We start from the raw sequence: 20,039 nt of genomic DNA on the forward strand, positions 1-20,039 counted from the left end.
TCCCCCCGAATAAGCATGTCCGTCCTTACCCTGTTGTGCCTTAGGTACCAGAGCTGCTAAGTGAACCTATGTCGCCCAAGCCAAACCTAGTGATTTATTCCCTACACTGCTTTTCCAAACATAAGCTGTTCAGTGTTATGCAGAGTTCAGCGTTCTTAATTGATTGTGTTATTATCCAGATTTATTGGCAGGAAGAGCTTACAACCGTAGAGTGTAAGGCTGGGAAGAGGTGTCTGAAAAAGTTAAAAAGAGACTATATACAGGTGATAATAGAGAGAAATTGACAGAAAGTGGAAATAAGCATGAGGGCAAGAAAAGTGTTGGGAGTAGTAAAGGAATATGGATAAATAAGGTGTTCATTATAGGGGGAGGTTCAGAAGGAGAGAGGAGGAAAATGACAAAGTAATTCAAGGATGTATAGGTTCAGAGGTAAGTAATAGGCTAACTACCCGTGTCGGCCATTTTAAGCCTAGCGAATTATCCAGGCTGATGATCAAACCTTGCAACTTGTGTCTGTAAGGTAAACACCTTAACCATTATGACTACCCAACTTTGTATAGTATAAGGAAGAAATGACTTGTATGTGATTAAGGAAGTAAGGAAAAGATACGTGGTGGAAGAAGATGGTAATGAAGTGCTAAACACTGTGAGAGCCCAGTAAATGCAGTCCTAAGTAAAGAAAAGCAAATATGTTTATGGGAGATGGGAAGAGGCAAGTACTTTGTTGTATAGCTCTGGTTAGAGCACTGCTCTCGTAAACAAAGGGTCATGAGTTCAAATCTCATCAAGGCCTCTGCTTGTACGTTAATCCTTAATAGCCTTCTGCATGTGTAGTAGGGCAGGTTCCAAGATTGCCTGCATCTCGCCTACAAGGCAATCTCCAACCCTGTCTTACTAGAGATGCTCCATATCCGTAAATCTAATTCCTCACACACTACCCGCTCAAAAGTCCTGAACCTAATATGTGACATTAACAAAACCTGCTGGTGAGACAGGTTTGTCTTCCAGAGGCTCCCCCATCTCTGTAATAGACTTTCCATACACTTCAGAGCACCTCGCTGACGCTCTTCAACCGCAATCTTGAGTGGATGGGAAACCACAAATTCGTCCCAGGGGTTCCACCTGTGTCCCTCATTGACAGGGACGACATGTGCTGACTAAGGTTTATTTTTGGGGATAAACTCTTGGCTAAGCTTGTAAGGGCGCCAGGACCATTAGCCTAGTAACCTCTTATGATCCTATGAACCCCAGTACACCACCTCCTTTTTGCTCTGCATATGCAGTTCCATAACTTCTCTGTAGCCATCTTTCTGGATATGAACATCTTGAGACAATGTAACTATTGTCTCATGTTTGCCGACAACAACTTAATTAATCCTTAAAGAAACAGACATTGTATGCGAGAGGTGTACTTGCACACTGACACTGGAGACTCTTGCATACAAGCACACATCAGGTAGTCAAAATCACACACACAACACTCACCTCACATAAAATATAGATTAATATATGCTGAGGCCCTTAAAAGCAGTCCTCCTAAACCACAAAGATCTCCTAGAAAGCCTGGTGGCAAATCTTTGCCTCAGCAAGCTCAAAGGCACTCAGAAAAAAACACCACACATACAGTCACTCTCATTGGGGCTCCAAACACAAAGCTCCTAAGGCAAGCAAACACACTACCCAGGACTCTTATCATAGGGGTCTCCATTGTAAGGCAATACTGATGCCCCTCTAACCAGGCTGAACAAGGAGACGATAGTGGTTTGTTGCTTATCTGGAGCCAGGATTTGCCAAATAACACACTCAAATCATTACACCATAGCTGCCAGTAAGATTCCATCATAGTACAAGTAGGTGTAAATGACTTGAGACGTACTTCCATGAACTACTTGGAGCTCTCAGGCTGTGGCTTAAGCTAGTATGAGCTTGGCAGTGAGCAGCATATTACCATCACTGAGGATGATGCCACAATATGAGCAAATGATGATTGATTTTAACAATTGGCTATCTTTGTGGTGTTATTCTAAAGGTATCCAATATCTGTCAGCTTGGGAGGATATAGATAACCGACCACATTGCTTTTCCAAGGATGGTCTACATCTGTCTTTTCTAGGCTTTCGAATATTGGCTAGAACTTTTATCTACCCCCACAGTGCCTTTTTAGGCAATACCAAATTGATAAACCTAACGACATAGCAATAACAATATCAACTGAACTGACCTTTAAGGTGTTACTGCTGAATGCCAGGAGCCTAGTAAAAAAAAATACACACCCTGCAAGCCCTCCTCACACTGGAATATAGACAACTGTGCAATTATCGAGGCATGGTTTAATAAGGCAGAGAGTACCCTGGAAGTGCACGGCTTCAGTGGTTTCCACATTTTTAGACCAGTAGCTGCACAAACAAAGACTAATGGTGGTGGTGACTGAACATGCATGTGTAACGGTCATACCTCTAGGATGGTCACACAGGATGACGTGCTGAAGTTCCTCCACACACAGGTCACCATAGACAAAGGCCCATACCATATCCTAGCCAGTAAAGGTCACCCTGCATGTCCCAGGAAGCCCACAGTGCATACTTGGGCCTACTAGACACTTCCAACCCAACCTAACACCATACTCATGAGATACTTTAATTGCCCCTCTGTAGACTGGGAATCCTATACAACCTGAAATCTACAGGCACAGAAATTCCTGGACTTCATAAATACAAACAGTCTTGACCGAACATACAGGCTCCAACATACTGGTCCTTGTACTCCCAAATGTGGGAGAATGGTGCACCCCCACCAAATGTCACATCCTCCCTGGTAAGGTCTGACTATAAAGCTGTCTCCTTTGAAGTCAAAATCAACTCCATAACCCCATAAAAACAGTAACGGTTAGGAGCTATTCCAAGGCAAATTACATTTTTTTTAAGTGAGGGTTTATTAAAATTCACTGCAGTTCCAAACCCCGAGAACACAGCAGCCTATGCTGAATTGCTGTCAAACTCTACAACCATGTCAGTGGCTGTGTAGAGGCTGCTGTACCTACCAGAAGTAAACCCAAAACTAGTCCCAGAAACAAACCACCCTAATATCCCAAATTAAACAGGATATACAACAAAAGCATTTTGGCAAGAATCAGGAAGGGTAATTTGATAAAAACTCTCTCATCAAACTAAATAGGCAACTAAAAGGGGTAATTAGGGCAAATGAAGACAAATTTGAGATTAAGCTAGCATTCCAGGTGAAAGATGACTATAAGGCCTTCTTCAGCTGTGTCATGAACCTTAAGGACATTACACAGCAATATACTGAGCTGGTGGTTAATGGTGTCACATTCACAGAACCTGGTGATACGGAAAACCTGTTAGTGGACAAATTCATTTCTAGCTTTACCTCTGTCTCACCCCCAACCACCCCCACAAGAAATACCCTCAACATAACCCTTCCAGCTATAACTAGGGAACATGTACTTGACTGAGTTTGCTAAACCCAAGAAAGTTTCACTGCCAGAATGCCTCCTGAACAGTGTAAAATATGATGTATCAGGATACCTGGAGTCAGTGTTTAACTGTAGTCTTAAAACAGGTTTTGTGCCATGAGACTGGAAGACTGCAGTGGTCATCCCACTTCATAAGGAAGGGCCTTCAACAGATCCTGGAAACTACAGACTTGTTAGTCTGACAAGTCTTATTTGGAAGGCCATGGAAAGAATTATGGAAATTATCAACAAGGACATAGGAGACCTCCAAACAGCGTATCCATCACAGTTTGGCTTTGTCAGAGGAGGTTCATGCTTACTGAACCTGGTGGACTTTTTTTAAAATGACATCTAAGGCAATGGATAAGGGGAAAGCAGTGCATACTGCCAACCTTGATTTGGTGAAAGCATTTAATACAATTGGGGACGTCACCTCTACAAAGAGGCCATTCACCAGTAGGGGGTCCACAGGGCTTTGTGCTGGGCCTGTTCCTTTTTGGCATCTACTTCTCGCTGGTCAAAGCCAATGTCAGAAGCATGTGGCTGACCAAGTTCACAGATGATTGTAAACTGAAAAGCAGTATTTGAACCCTCCCAGGATGAGAACATCCTTCTGGAAGGTTTAACACAGACAAATGAAACTCAATACCAAGAAATGCGTTATAGTAATTTTTAGGAAGTTTGCCACCTCAGATAACCTATGTCATCAATAAAAAAATAAATAAATAAGAAAAGAAGAATATCCAGTGGTACCAGATAAATGTCCTGCTCAATATCACAAATAATACAGAAACCAAAAAGAGAGCAGAACAAAATGACTGCTGTAGATCCAGTCTAAAGTTGAAAGCTATTTTATTCACAAACCATACACAAGCGCTTTCACAGTTAAATGAACTGCTTCCTCAGACATCTGCAGAAGCAGTCCATTTACCCTGTGAAAGCATGTATGGTTTGTAAATAAAATAGCTTTTATCTTTAAACTGAATCTGGAGCCATTGCTTTGTTGTGCTCTCTTTTTGGTTTTTGAATCAGTAAAAAACCCTAAAAGTTGATTCACTGGGAATTCATGTAGATAATAACCCAGCCCTTGACCAACATGTGTCTGTTGTAGTAGAAAAATCCTTCTGTGTGGCTCAACTTATAGGTAAGGACATTGCATCTAGGTCCAGAGAGGTCATCTTAACACTGTACTAAGCCTTCAGTAAACCCATCATAGAGTGTAATGCCCCCTTTGATATGTACCTCATCAGACACCCGAGTCAACTAGAACACCCATAAAGGTTTCTTACAAAAAGAATACAGGTGCACTATGCTGATCACCTCAAAGGGCCTGTCTCTTTATTTGGTGTTGTACAGACTTCTGAGAGGTGATCTTTGCCTGGTATACAACACATCTCTGGACTTGGTTTTGATTAACCTTTTACACATCTGTAAAATGCACAGTATCAGAACTACTAGATAAGACCTACATTTTGCTTGAGACCTAAATGAGACATATTGGAGAGAGAGATATACTTCTTAGAGAATTTCCATTCTCTGAAACAGGCTCCACAACCATGGGAAGCAGATTTCTTCCCTAACCCTGTTTAAGCACAATTTGGACCAATGTATGGATAATCGGAAATTCACCCCTGTTCTCATGCCAATGTCTGTGATGGACAGAAGCAGTCAGAAAGTCACCCCTATATAAATGAAATTTGTGCATCACATTTGGGTTGCACGGCTAGGCTTACAGTGGCCCTAGTGTACACCTATGAACCCTATGACTGTCAGATCCCAAAGGAATGAGTGATATACAAGATAGTTGTAGGAAATAGAAGGAGTCTGCACATTGGGAATATTGTGTCAAGCTAAGTTAGAAGCAGTAAAGGAGGTAGAGTATGAGGAGGTGCTGGGGATATTAACTGGTCTCTGCAGATGAAGCTTTTGCATAGCGAGAACACTGCACCTAAGTAGCTAAACGAAAAGATAGCAGTGAGACAATAGACTTTATAGAGATGCCTAGGGGAAGTACAGGCACCTTGCACATTCTAAAACTGTTTGCAGGTAATTGGAAAATGGGGGAATACCCATGGAGGCAGGGAAGATAAAAGAAGGGACTGCTGTTTAAACGGAAGTTGGAATTGTTTGACCTGTTATCAGGAGGCTGGGAAATAATGAATATGAAATGGGCTTTTGAAAAGCGTAAATATATTAGGCAAGAGTGGCAGCTATGAAGTAGGGAAGGAAATGAAAATAGAAAGGATAAAGGAGGTCTGAAGGGAAGCTTCAGGGAGAACATGAGGAAGACAGCTGGTAGGCAACAGTGAATATTGATTACTACAGCTGGTAAAGGGTGATGTAAGGAAATTAAGGTGGTGGGGTTGTAAGGCCTAGAATTAAGGTGGAAATCCCAGTGAAAGATGATAAGGAAATGAAGATGGTGGGATTGTAAGGCCTAGAATTAAGGTGGAAATCCCAGTGAAAGATGATAAGGAAATGAAGTTGTGGGGTTGTAAGGCCTAGAATTAATGTGGAAATCCCAGTGAAAGATAAGGAAATGAAGGTGGTGGGGTTGTAAGGCCTATAACTAATGTGGAAATCCCATTGAAAGATAAGGAAATGAAGGTGGTGGGATTGTAAGGCCTAGAATTAAGATGGAATTCCCAGTGAAAGATGATAAGGAAATGAAGGTGGTGGGATTGTAAGGCCCAGAATTAAGGTGGAAATCCCAGTGAAAGATAAGGAAATGAAGGTGGTGGGATTGTAAGGCCTAGAACTAATGTGGAAATCCCAGTGAAAGATGATAAGGAAATGAAGGTGGTGGGATTGTAAGGCCTAGAATTAAGGTGGAAATCCCAGTGAAAGATAAAGTAAAAAGCATGCAAGGTTATGTGATGTCTAAAGCTGTTGGAGATGAAGTTCAAATCTGGGTACTAGGTCCCCATTGTAGAATCTCCAGCTGAGACTAGAGATCCCCTGGGAGTGCTGGCTTTGAGACGACGGGGCTGTTTTGAGGGATTGCATCATTTGCAGAAATTAATGAGAGCTTCAGTCATGCCTACTGTTTACCAGAATGGCATGGTACTAGACATAGGCAGAAGAGTTACGGCCATAAAAGTTAAAAAACAAAATGACCTCGTAGGTGATGGCTCCTCTGTTTATCTCCCATACTTAGGAGGAGTAAATGGACTGTAGACCTCTTGCCTTTGCCTTTTGGAAGAATGAGTGGGCTAATGGAGTAAATGGAAAGAGTGGAGCTTGATGGTATCCAAGCTAAGGGAGCAAAGATACCACCCCCCCATAAAAAATAACTTGATTCAGGCAAACCTACAAACAAAAAAGAATAATTAACACTGAAGAAGTGTAAAGTTGTGCACAGTTTCTATGCCTTATGTGGCATCTTGAAATATTTCTATGTAATATGTCCTATGCAGACCACCTCAAGGCCCTATCCCTTTATTCCGTCTCCTACAGGTTTTTGAGGGGAGTTCTATGCCTGGCATACAGGACATTGTTAGACCCCACTCTGATGGACCGCCTGCTTATCCACAAAACAAACAGTACCAGAATTACTCATTCTAAAGACTTAAACCTTGCCTGTGATATAAATAGGACCTGCTGGAGAGATAAGTATGTATCCCAGAGACTACCCCATCTATGGAACAGGCTCCCCATCCATATGAACTAGAGTTCCTCCCTAATTCAATTCAAGTACAACTTGGACAATTGGATGGGAAATTGGAAATTCATCCCTGGTTTGGCACCTATGTCTCTGATGCAAACAGGTAACCTGTAAATGGTTATCCCCCAGGGCCATGTTTACACTTATCAAAGGTATCAGAACTTATCAAAGATTTGAGTTGCATGGCTAGGCTTAAAAAGGCCCTTGTGGTCATTAGCCTAGTAAACACCTATGAACCTAGTTGAGCTAAAATAAAAGGGTAAAATTTACTAGTCTGAAAACCTGCCTAACTAGAAGGCATAGGAACTGCTAGTCTCAATGAAATTAATTGAGATTTTTCTCAATTTGTGGTTGGCCTCCCATGAGCGAATACTTTCACTTGGAGAATGTACCTCTCAGTTGTCCACATTTTAACAGAACATCCAGATTTTTGCCTCATATTTTTTTGTATCTTCCCCATAAAACTTGTGCCTTTCTGCCAAAATCACTGAGGACTTGAATTTCAGACTTAATATCTTTCAGAAAATCAGTGCTCGCTAATGCAAAACCAAGTCTAGCAGTATTCTAAATTTATAAGAGCAACATTTAAAATCTGCTCCTGATTCAGGACCTTTGCACCCCCTAACCTACCCCCCCCCATCATTATTTTTGGCTTTGTCCAGAATTCTTGTGTTAAGGTTGAGTGTTATGAGAAGAATGCATGCAGTGACATGTCAACTGTGGAAGAGTCTGGGCTGGTGATGAAATGTTGGTGAACCATTTTTGATTATGCAGTGAAAGGAAATAATTGACATGGGGGGGGGGGACAAGGCACCACAAATGTAGGTGCCTGTAACCACTATAAATGAAGTACAGGAATACAAAGAGAGACAGGAGCATGAGAGATGGTGACATAACTGTTTTCTAAGTATGCAGCTGTGGGAGATCTCATTTGCTCTCTTTATAAACTAGGGAAAAGGGCGATGGGAGGATCTGCAGAGGCTGGAACAGACTAGTTTGACAGTGGAGTTTTAGGTGGTCTTGTTAATCAGTGCTATATGGACATTTCTGACACAACAGCAGCCGTGCCCCTCCTAGTTGGGATATGCCTTAACACCAAAAAAAGCAAACTTATTCTCTTTACCCCAAGACACCTCTCTGTCCAGAAATCCTCCATTGATATTCTGTCAGTAAATAACACTAAAATTGAAATTGTCCCACATACTAAACTACTTGGCATCTGCATTGACAGTAGCTTAAAATTTGACTGCCACATACAATATACAGTAAAGAAAACTAGCCAGAAATTGAGTTCCCTATATAGAGTCCAACATTTCCCCGTTGACCATACCAGAAAACACTTTGCTTCTTCCCTACTACTCCCAACACTTCCCTACTCGGCACCTATTTTCTTCATCTTACAAGTCTCTCAGCTGTCAAAGCTCAAACAGTTTTATCACAGAGCAGCAAAGTTTACTACAAAAGTTTCACCACTGCCTTAAACACTCAAGAACCAAACTGTACTGCTATACTTGCTGTCTTCCTCCCAACTTGTGACTACTCATAACCTTGTTCATAAATCTGCAAAGTATCCTTCTTTGTCAACTCTAATCCACCCATACAAACTTAACGCAAATGTTGCTCCTCCAGGTCAGTAAATCCAGCAGTACAACTGGTGGTGGTCTATTCTCATACTATGTCACCAAAGCATGGAACACAGTACCTCTCTGTCTAAAAACAGAATAACATCTCAAACATTTTGAACGGAAGAAAGTCGTGCCTACAGAATCTTTGGCTGTGCTCCTGCATTAACTCTGGATACATACCCTAAACTAATCTGTAATTCCACACATGTTCTTCGTGTTTCACTGTTGCAGTCATCACACTTGGGTTATCCTGCCAGGGTAGCCCTCAATTGGCCCAAATACCAGAGGCTTAGTATTTCTGCATTGGTTGCTGTCGCCCCAGGACTGATGTCAGGTCATCGGTGGTATAAAATCAGGTAGCCGACGCCATTACATCAGTCATTCTTGCCAAGGAGCCAGAAGCAGTTTGCATGAGTGCCGGTTGGCCTTTACCTGAGTTTTCGTTTCCGAATTGAAGTTGAAGTCTTCTAAAGCTAAGTACCCCATTGGGGATCCTTTTTTCTTGCTCTAACCGATGTCAGAAAAAGTTAACAATTGTCTCGCCTGTGGAAAGCAAATACCACACCGAGACTTCCATTCTTACTGCTTCACCTGTTTAGGCCCAGACCATGATGTCCTTCACTGTCGCTTTTGTGCTTTGTTCAACGCCAGAACTATACATCACTGGGCCCTTATTGTAGCTAAATATTTTCGCTCTCAGTCCTCGTATTCTGATATGTCTTTGGTAAGCCAGCCGACTACCAATGTTCCGAAAAAACGTAAGGATAAAGACATAGACAGACCGCACAGGTCCAAAACTGCCAGCGACGTTTCTGTTAAGCTAGTCATCAGTTCTCCGGTCCTCAGTGAGACGCTTTTGCAGCCCCTGATGACTGCTTCTCTGGATTTGCAGGCCGCTACCTAGACCTGTTCAGTGTCCGGTATGCTGTGAGACTCTTCGACTAAGGATCCTGCAGATGTCTGTACCTTGGATGGGTCCAGAGCCACTGAGCAGGCACCGGCTTCCGAGGAAGTTCTTCGCACTACCGATACTTGACACAAACCGACGACTTTCGCGTCTTCAGTTCTTTCTAAAACTACCTGCCTCAATCTCAAATGCTTAAAATGGTGGAAGACCTTATTATGCTTATTAGGGGAAGCCAGGCTACCCCTTGCAAAAGAAAGAGACTTGTACCCAGTAATTTTATCTGAACAGGAGTCTGACTCTGAGGTTTCTGAATATGAAGACATGCAACCCATCTCTTCTTATGAGGATTCTGATGTAGAGGAATCCATTCCTTATGCCTCTCCTCCCAAGGATTTTTCATTTGGTGAAACCCTACATACTTTAAGGGTGCATTTCCAATGGGAATGTCAGGACTATCCTCAGTCAAAAAAGAGACTTGGGGAATTCTTAGATTTACCACAGCACAGACCTTTAGCCATTCCTCCTATCCTGGATGTTGTGGATGATGTTTTTATGGAATCCAGTTGGACTCCTGACACCCTTCCTCTTGCTCCCAGGAAACCTGACCGGTACTACAGAGTCCCTTTCAAAAAGCCTACTGCTGACCCAGAGGTCATCTCCCAAGGACCAAAAGGAATTAAAGCAACCTCAGCTGAGAATCCCACCCCTTCAGACAGGGATTTCCGAGCTTTAGACAGATGGGGTAAAAAAGAATACACCTCTGCAACTCTTGCTGTCAGAGCACTAAATCGCCAGTTCCATATGCTGAAATATCAGCAGCATACCATAGAACTCCTCAAATAAAACATATCTTCCTTTCTTGCTTGTGCAGAAAGTAAAGAATTACAAGAGGTTATGCATTCTGCAAGCCAAGTTACTAAGCACACCTTGCAATGTTGCTTTGATGCCCTAGAAGCATCTTGCAGGGTAGCAGTCACTGGTTCTGTCCTTAGAAAGCATGCTTGGCTTAAGGAACAGACCTTGCCAAACCATATCAAATCAAAATTAGTGGACGCACCATTGAACAAAGACAATTTGTTTGGCACCAAGGCAGAAGAGGTCTTAAAAAAAGATGGAAGAAAAAGCTAAATCTGTGCAGACAGACTTTTTACAGGTCCAGCCTCTGAGGTTCAGTAGGCATTGCCCCTCCAAGCACTGTCCTTTCTGGCCCCCTTCAGGCTTGCTCAGCCCAGACCCGTGGGAGGCAGACCCCCCCCCCCAGACAACAGTCCCAGGGTATGCAGAGATCTAAGCAATGGAGTTCCACCTCTTCAAAAACAGGGAGTGCTAAACCACCCCTTTATGGTAAGAACTCACAATGGCTTTACACCTCCACCCCTTACCTCTACCCACCTGCTTGTGCCCCTAGGAGGAATACTCTCCTTCCATGCAAACAACTGGGCCTCTATTACCAATGACCAATGGGTCCTCAACATAGTGTCCCAGTGATGCAAATTGTATTTCCGCACTCTGCCAACCGCAAACAAGTTGCCAGGTCTTCCTCCAGACAAGTGGGCAGAGGCCAAAAAGCAAGTCCTTTCCCCTGCTGTCCATGAGGGCAATACAGCATGATCCTGCAGACCAGATAGGCCAAGGTTTCTATTCCAGACTCTTCCTGGTACCCAGAAAAGAGGGCAGCTGGCACCCAATCCTCAATCTATCCATTCTAAACACCTTTCTGGTGATACCAAAATTCAAAATGCTCACCCTCCAGCAGCCTCTTCCTATGCTTTCCAAGGATGCTTGGTTAGCCACCCTAGACCTAAAAGAGGCCTACCTACACATCCGAATCAGGGAATTTTGCAGGAAATATCTACATTTCAGGGCAGGATCTATGCACTTTCAATTCTTTGCACTTTCCTTTGGCTTATCCACTGCTCCCAGAGTTTTCACAAAATTACTGGTTTCAGCCATTGCTTTTTGCAGACAAAGAAATAGTCAATATAAGTGAAACACACACCATGAAGTAGATGAACCACAGCATCCATTTCTGCTGCAAACAACACAGGAAACTTCCCCAAAGGGGATCAGGATGCATTCCACCAGGGCAACCTCCACCTCTGCAGCTTTTCTCAGAGGGGTCCCCACCAGAAACATCCTGGAGGCTGCAACATGGACTTCTGTTCATACCTTCACCAAGCATTGCCATCTGCCTATCTTCTCCAAATCCAGGGCAGGCTCTGCCACTGCAGTCTTGCAGGGCATTCTAGCCAGCCCCCAGTCTTCTTGACTGCCTCCACCCTTTTCTTCAGCTTTGGGAATAAACCCAAGTGTGATGACTGCAACAGTGAAACACAAATATCATACAGTTGTGTACACTTAAAATAAATGTAGATGTTCAAGTGTATTCACTGTTGCAGTCCTGGTTTCCCACCCTTCATCCCCCTTGTTTCTCTCTCTTCCTTTCTCCTTACAGGAAATTTTTGGTATTTTCTTTCTACTGGTGGTGGTGTTCCACCATAACCTAACTCCCTATTTGGGGGCTCCTGATAGTTGGGGCAAGAAAAACTGATGTAATGGCGTCAGCTGCCTGATATTATACCACTGACGACCTGACGTCAGTCCTGGAGCGACAGCAACCGACGCAGAAATACTAAGCCTCTGGTATTCGGGCTGACTTGAGTGCTACCCCTGGCAGAATAACCCAAGTGTGATGACTGCAACAGTGAATACACTCGAACATCTACATTTATGGTAAGTGTACACAACTGTACTTTTTTCCTACCCTTCAGTTACTTCCAATTCACCTCTTTCAAACAGCTTTTCTTCTCTATACTGTCACCCCCCTCACCATAACTTTCTACCACCCCACACCCCAACCCACTTTCCAACTCCTTTCAGATTTCTTAGTCACCAATAGTCATCTTTTTCCCCTTAATCTAATTCTCCTTCACATTTTCAATCCCTTCTAATCCTACTTCAGTTGGTCATTAGTCCACTACATCAGCTGTTGACTAGGCAAAAAAAAAAAAAAAAAACTAAAGCTAAAAAGGATGCTGCATTTATGCAACTTTGTCTGTTTTATATCTTTATTATGAAACTGCATACTGAAGTGTACAATGCTACTGGTGCACTGAAATTTGTCTGTATACTGGATTATGCTCATAATCTTGTTTTTCTCCAAGCAATAATCTTTATCCATGCCTTATTGTACCTTCTGAGTGCCTCCATTACTATAATGACTTTTCAAAATAATATTGAATGACTTTTCGATACAATGTAAAAACTTTTACAAAAAGTCTGTCTTCATTCACTAGACTATGTATACACGGATCTACTATGGTTGATCAAACTTTCAGAACTCCGAAGACCATATGGCCGAGACCATATGTTCAAAGTTTTGAAACTTCGATAAACTTTGCATTGAGATTGCTGTACATTCTAGAACTCCGGATTTGCCATTTTCCTCACTGTAGTGCGATCTCGGAGTGGGTATATTTAAGTATCTGGGGGTGTGGGGGGCGGAGGGGGCTTGCCCCCCTGCAAAAAGGTAAGTAAAAAGTGTTTTGTTCCATTTTTTTCAGTGAAGCTCAGGTAAACTGCAGGAGTAACTGTGACTCTCTTAAGATAGCCAAATGCCTCGTCATCTAATTAGTGACACACATGAATTTATGAACGAGATTCCCACTGTCCCTACTACTGTCTAGCAAAACCACAGTCAAGGGAACGGACTTGGCAGAATCAGTGGGGAAAGAAGACCCTGTTGAGCTTGACTATAGCCTGTTTTTTCTTCTTTCGAAGTTTCAAAACTTCGAACATATGGTCTCTGCTGGGGGGTTCCTGGGGGATTCTACTTTCTAAGGGGCAAGAACAAGCTAATGATATGGCATCAACTATCTTTATACCCAAGTGTACTGACATCGGATAGGATGTCCACCAGCCTAAGGATGAGGAAGATTTTTTCTCTGGTAGTTGGGTTGGCTGAGGGTTTCATTGCTAGAAATCCCACAAGTCAGGACTGCAACAGTGAATACACTCTTAACATCTACATTTATGGTAAGTGTACACAACTGTACTTTGTGTTAAGTAAGCTACACAACTGTACTTCCTCATTTTATGGCAAAAAAAAGCCTCAGAAAGTGAGAGAACTTGGGTGGGGATGGGGGGGGGGGAGTGCACTCTACCCAGGTAGCATCAGTTGCAGGCTGTTTAACTTGTCTGGCAAACTGTGCTGCTTACAGCCATGGTCTGCCCTCCACTGTGTCCTTTTCTCCGCATTTTAATTTCTTGTTAAAGCATTGTATCGATAGAGATCCACCACCCTTATTTCACGCCTCTACTCCCCCCCCCACACACACACAGTCACAAAAACGCAGATGTTAAATGGTGTCCTCATTTGTCTTCTAAAACAACGTCTACTTTTATTTTTCTTGCCCCACTGCAGTTTTTCTTCTAATTGCAGTTTATCATTGGACTTTTTGCCATATAAATGTATCAGTGTTCTCCTCAAGACCAGAGATTTAATTCTTTGCTGCAAGGACAGCAGGTGTTTCCAAAAGTAGGTAGCAGTAAAAATAAACAAGAAGTCTGCAGTTGTAGATTTCATAATTCTTTCTCTATTCCTGCTTTTGTCTCTCATGGTTTGGGGTCTTATGTCTGTAGTGGCTACTGCCCTCAGACTAGAGAGCTGCATTGATCCTATTAGACAGTGCTTGCTTCATGGAGCAGTTGCAGTTCTTAGCTACTAGTACAGACTGGCCGGTTGCTCTCCCTGTCACATTTTTGGGTCTAGTACCTGTTTGAGGGACTTCAGCCCCCTGATATGCCTGGCCTGTATCATTTTGATGAGGTGGAAAATAATTTTTCTAGGATTGGATATCTCTGTCATTTGTATTACCATTTCCTGAGGTGTTAGAGTGTGAAAGATTCACCGTGGTTGGACTGCTGGGATAGACACCCCATAAACATCACTGAGTAACTGAACCCACTTTCTTTGCTCTTCCTTCATCTTCCTTTTGGTAGTTGGATGATTTCTCCCACTTTGTAGATAGGGAACTTCTGTTAAGCTGTTTGTAGGATGATGTGCTTTCTTGGCTCAGTGATGATGGAATACCCGGTTTCATGTGTTAGTTATTGTGATGTTAAACTAGTAAGAAAAAATGCTGACATTTTTTTTGTTTTTTTTAGTGTGCTTATGAAGTATAATATAAAACCGTCTCCATCATATTATCGGGTGAGTAAGCCAGTTTTCCCCTTGGCAATATTTTGCTTTGTTATAATAATGTCAACTAAAGCCACTGTTACTGTTGTAAATTTAATATAAAAATTACATTTTCTAAGTGATGCTGATAAAGATTCATTCTTTTTCAGATGAGTGACATTAGAAATGCAATCACAAGTACTTTTGGAGTACATGCAAAGATCCAGTGTATTCCTCCTAGTGAGGTAAGTTTTGTGTAATGCAGTTGCATCTTTAGTCATTCCCAAAACATTGTCTGTTTTTTGCTGACTCTGTGGCATAGAAAAATATAGCTATAAGCTTCTAATGAATAGGGTTTGATTAGAAGCCTAGTCTTTAGAAGGACCTGCCAGGGAAGACGAGATGATGCTTGATTGACTTTCAGGGGGTTACATTGAGAGTGGCATCTAACTGGGAGTCTGGGGAATATCCGACAGGAGGCTTGTCATTGTTGCAGCACATTTTGTGCATGTGACTTCAAAAAAGTCAGAGTGGACAGAAAGAAAACTACATCAACAAGCCAAGCCATTCAAGATGGCTCCCTGACAACTGCACAGGCAGAGGCTAAGGCAAGTTGGGACAGGTGAACGATTGGGCCAGTGAAGTGGTAGTATTGATTTGGTAACTGGTTGGAGAGGATCCTGAAAGAATAAAAATTAATTTTCTCAGGTTTCCTGTTCACAGGTGCAAAGGGTAGTAGGTTAACTAGCAGAAAACCGTCAGTTTTAGGCTGATTAATTAAATCAGGCTTCGCTTTGTAGGGTTGCTTCATAAAGGGATTTCCTTACATCCCCACACTATAGCAGCCCCAAAGTCAGTTGAGCAGGGATACAAGGGTAGCAGCCTCTAGCATGGAAGTTCAGGTAGACTTTGCTGCCCTTGGATGTAATTCTGACATTAGAGGTATTTTGAAGTGGGTAGCTTTTCGGGTTTTCTTTTCTGATAGCTACATCTTATCATAGTTCACAGTTCATTTGAGGTAAGAAGTACAAATTGTTTCCAGCTGGTAAGTCTTGAGATCACATCAGAATAAGAAGGCACTGCCAATTCCCAGTGCTCACTAGGTTGTTTTCCTGCTGCTCAAAGAATTTTTTTTAATACATTCATCTGTATTATTCATTTCAAATGAAAAAAACAGTAAAAGAACATCACTGACCATTGTCTTAACAGAATCCATTCAACTCTGTAAACAATAAAACTAAGAGAAACACACACTGATAGCACTGGATTCTGTCTGTATAAATGAATATGAAGTTTAGTGAAATAATGATAGGAGCAGGTCAGTGAAACTTGTGAGCATCTGCAGGAAACACTAATAAGGATTGGCTAAGTCTTGCAATATACCTTATAACATCTGGCAAATGCGTTATCTTTTTATCATGGCGTTTATGTCATGGTTATCTCCCACAGTAGTGAAATAACCCTCCTCCAGTTGTCAATTCTCCACTGTATTACAAGTGTAAGACATAAGTTTTTTACTAAATCATAGATGTCGTTACCCCATCTAACAGACAACCAGTGCCTGGCCTGATTTAGTTTTGGCAACCCAGTGTTGGAACATTCATCTCCCCTGTCACCCCTTTACAAAGAAAACCCCAGTGTACTGCCAAGTAGTTGTATGCATGCATTCTGTTTCACAACCTTAAACCAGTCTATTCATATTACTGTGAAAAAAATAATTACTCAGCTTGGCTACCCTGGCAGTCCATCTCAACCTTTAACCTAGCATATTTAAATTAGCCTCATTAGTATTGCAGTACTAAACACATGATCAAAAGAAAATTAAAAATGTTGTTTGTAATAGTTTGTTTTATCCTATGTACCCTTGACAACCCCCACTTCTACATCAAACATAGGAAGAAGCAAAACTAAACCCACTACATCCTGCCTTTCACTCTGTGCCAGAATTCATCAGTTTTCTTTCCAAGACAGTCATCCAAACTATCAGTCATACATTAAGATACATGCAAGCCAAGAATGTTCCAAATTTTCAAATGAATAACCAAGTCATCTCACTAAGCTGTATTCCAGGAAACTCCGCTAAAGTAACTATTACACTTTAAAATATGCAAATATTTTAATTCCTTTTATGTGCTATATGATCAAACCAAAGTTCAGTCAAATAGTTATACTCCTCCCTGCAGTGTTGTCATTGACAAATCCAGGACAATAAAACTAGAACCAGCCTCTAAAATATTCTGGGCATGTATCTCAGCACTTTAATCCAGCCTTGTTAGTCAGTCACTGTCTCTCTCACTTTTACAAAAAGATTATTAGAGTTAAGTATCATGGCTAATTTATCCATCACAGTGGCACTGGAAATAGCTGCCTCTACCTCATCCAGACTCGTAGCTGGCCTTAGGCCTAGGCCAACTAGGCGGCTGCCTAGGGCACCACTGTAGCAGGAGCACTTTTCCAGTAATCTGGATGGTGTTGGGGGGGGCGCTGTGGAGACCTTTTGCCTAGGGCACCGGTTGACCAAGGGCCGGTCCAGTCCAGACTAGGCAGGTCAGAAGTAAAAAATAGAAAGGCCAAAGGTTTGGCATATGCAGTTAAATATGCTTAAACATCTACCTCAAAATACAAGTTTAACTACACCAACATTGAGACATGACTGTATCAAAATAACGCTAACATGTGCACTCATTCCACTGCCCAAACATCCTCTTTGAAACCTTGAATTTATAGTTAACAAGGGGCATGCACTGCTTATGGATCCATTCTAATAAGTTGTCATTGTTAGGAGTTGCCATACCAATAGTCTCCAAAGTTGTGCTAGGATTAAAGAATTATCAGTTGCTTTCAAATTCACTAGATTTTGGTCAAGAATACATACAGAGCCCTGATTATTAAAAAAATAAACTCCACTATTTATTTTTTTTTTTATATAATGTACTGCAAAGACCGCTCCTAATCATAATATTACCATCAAAATGCCACTGTATAGCTAACTGAACTATCACATGGATGGATTTGTATATATTTACAGGATACTGTATGTTCAATTATACTATGAAATAATTACACTTGCATATAATGTATTTTCTGCAAAACAAATGTAACTTAAAAGCACATTCAACTTATCTATTTGTTAAACATACCATATTACCCTCTAGATAATTTACACATTAGCACAATGGAAAAAAGTTGTAATATAAGGCTGTCTTTTTCACATTATCATTCTGTAGATATCAGTTGTTAATATAGGTTCTAGTAAATTATCCGTATAGAAAACTTACCATGCTGGCAATCACTAACATACTCTAATCTCAGTCAGACACTTTCTTACTTTTAGATTCACCAAATTATAACCAAATACACATCTAAAGCCTTAATCGGACGTTCCACTCATTTTGTATAAATATACCGTCAAGCCGCTTGACCCAGGTAATATAATCTGAATGCTCAGAATATTTAAACCTACTTCTGAGGGCCCAGCTTACATAACTTGATAATCCCTACTATAAAACAATCACACGTGCATATATCACTTTTACTTGTAAAGTTCTAGTAGTACATTGTATAATCTCCTCATGTTATAGGCACAAGATGAATTTAAATAGAACATTTTAATAACACAGGTAATCCTGAACATCAGTCTTTAGCAAGGTTTCAGTTTCTAGGTTCCTAATAAGTACAAGAAATAGTTCAGTTTATGATAAAGGTATACATATGTTAACTGTTTTGAATTCAATTTTATATTTGGTGTCTTCAAATGTACTTTGTGTTGAATTTATAGGAAGTAATGGCCATGAAATACAAAGATGGAGCAAAAAGGTAGCAAGAAGTTCATGTTGATATCCATAGTCCGCACTACCACATCTTCACCTATATAGTTTAAGCTCTGTCAAGTATCTCTATATGTTTTTCAATCCATTGTTAGAAAAAATCTGTACTGTAAAATGTAAATAATTAAACTGAAGTAATGTCCATCACCTTAATTTTTACAGAAGGCAGCCAGGAACGGTCAATCCAGTGTCAGGACACTAGTTCAAAACATCCAGATTTCCCAGCAGTTTCTTTCTTGGGATGTATTATGGAAAACCAGCCTGTCATACTATCACATATTGCCAGATGAAAAATAGAAAAAAATAATTCTCTTCCTTCCTGATCTGCACATCATATTCATTTCTTTTTTTAGTGAACTTGGCCCCATAACAGGCCTCACGGACAGCTTTGTATCATGTTCATTAGCGTCACAGTGTGATGCGTGGGGTGAACCTCATTTCCAGTCCATTGCTGACTCAGTTTGTAAACCTGTACTTGTCATTTAAAAAATAAATAAACAATCCTTTAAGTACTGCAGGAAAAGATAGTTTATACTTGCACTAAAATCAGTCTAGGCATCCCAACTAATCCATTGGGCAACTGTCCGTGATTGGCAGAAAGTCTTCTCTTTTCCCATGGATTTCTTGCAAGTCCAAAGAGCTAGTTTAGTTTTTAGAAACTCTAAACAGTCTGAGCCTGTCTCAACTTCTAGTACTCTCAGCTTCATCTTTCAAAGTAACCAGTTCTGTGATGCAGATCTATTAGTCTCAACTGCTATATTCCAGGTGTTACACCAGTTCTAAGATTGAGATGACATATTTCTCCTGCAGAAATTAAAAGCTGTCATTTTCTGAGCTCACTAGCTAACATTCCTCAATGGCATACTAGAGCCATTTAAGTTCATGCATGACTACATCCAAAGCTGTACTGTCTTCTTTTGACTGAATCCTCATAATTATTTTTTCTTGCCATCTTCTTCATGCGTAACTGGGCAATATTAATGTGGTCTGCATATGTTCCTCACTTATCTCTTTCATTTTTTCCAAGTTTTGTACTCAAATCAAGTCTGTGGTAATCATTCAAGTTACTACAAAGTTTGCACTCAAGTCTGTGATAATTAACTAAGTTAGCAGAAAAAAACCCTCAACTTGGTTAAGCAGTTTTAAGTGTATAAAGTGCACCAGTTAAACGCAGATATTGTCAGAGTGTCTGGGAGATCTTACCAGCTTTTCAAAACACCATGGTATCTCTCTATGGAGTTAGAGTTGTGGTGTGGTAATGTTCTTGAACACAAAACTTTCAGAATTTCTTTGTTGGCATCACTTGCCAGGGCAAGCTCTGACACTGCCTTTACTTCTTGGAAGGGCGCAAAACATGAAGAATTG

General features: G+C 41.2%; 1 protein-coding gene across 2 annotated transcripts in view; it reads left to right on the top strand.

The window, feature by feature from the left end:
- The window catches only part of RNASET2 (ribonuclease T2), a 487,107-nt gene that overhangs the window by 454,695 nt on the left and 12,373 nt on the right, over positions 1–20,039 (top strand). For both annotated transcript variants that reach the window (XM_044069453.1, XM_044069461.1), the window contains 2 exons: positions 14,835–14,880; positions 15,018–15,092. In XM_044069453.1, coding sequence (XP_043925388.1) covers positions 14,835–14,880; positions 15,018–15,092 — 121 coding nt within the window. The remainder of the gene's footprint in view (positions 1–14,834; positions 14,881–15,017; positions 15,093–20,039) is intronic.

The sequence above is a fragment of the Protopterus annectens genome, chromosome 1.part0 (assembly GCF_019279795.1).
Source record: "Protopterus annectens isolate FY-2018-M chromosome 1.part0, PAN1.0, whole genome shotgun sequence".
In the NCBI taxonomy this organism is placed as follows: domain Eukaryota; kingdom Metazoa; phylum Chordata; order Ceratodontiformes; family Protopteridae; genus Protopterus; species Protopterus annectens.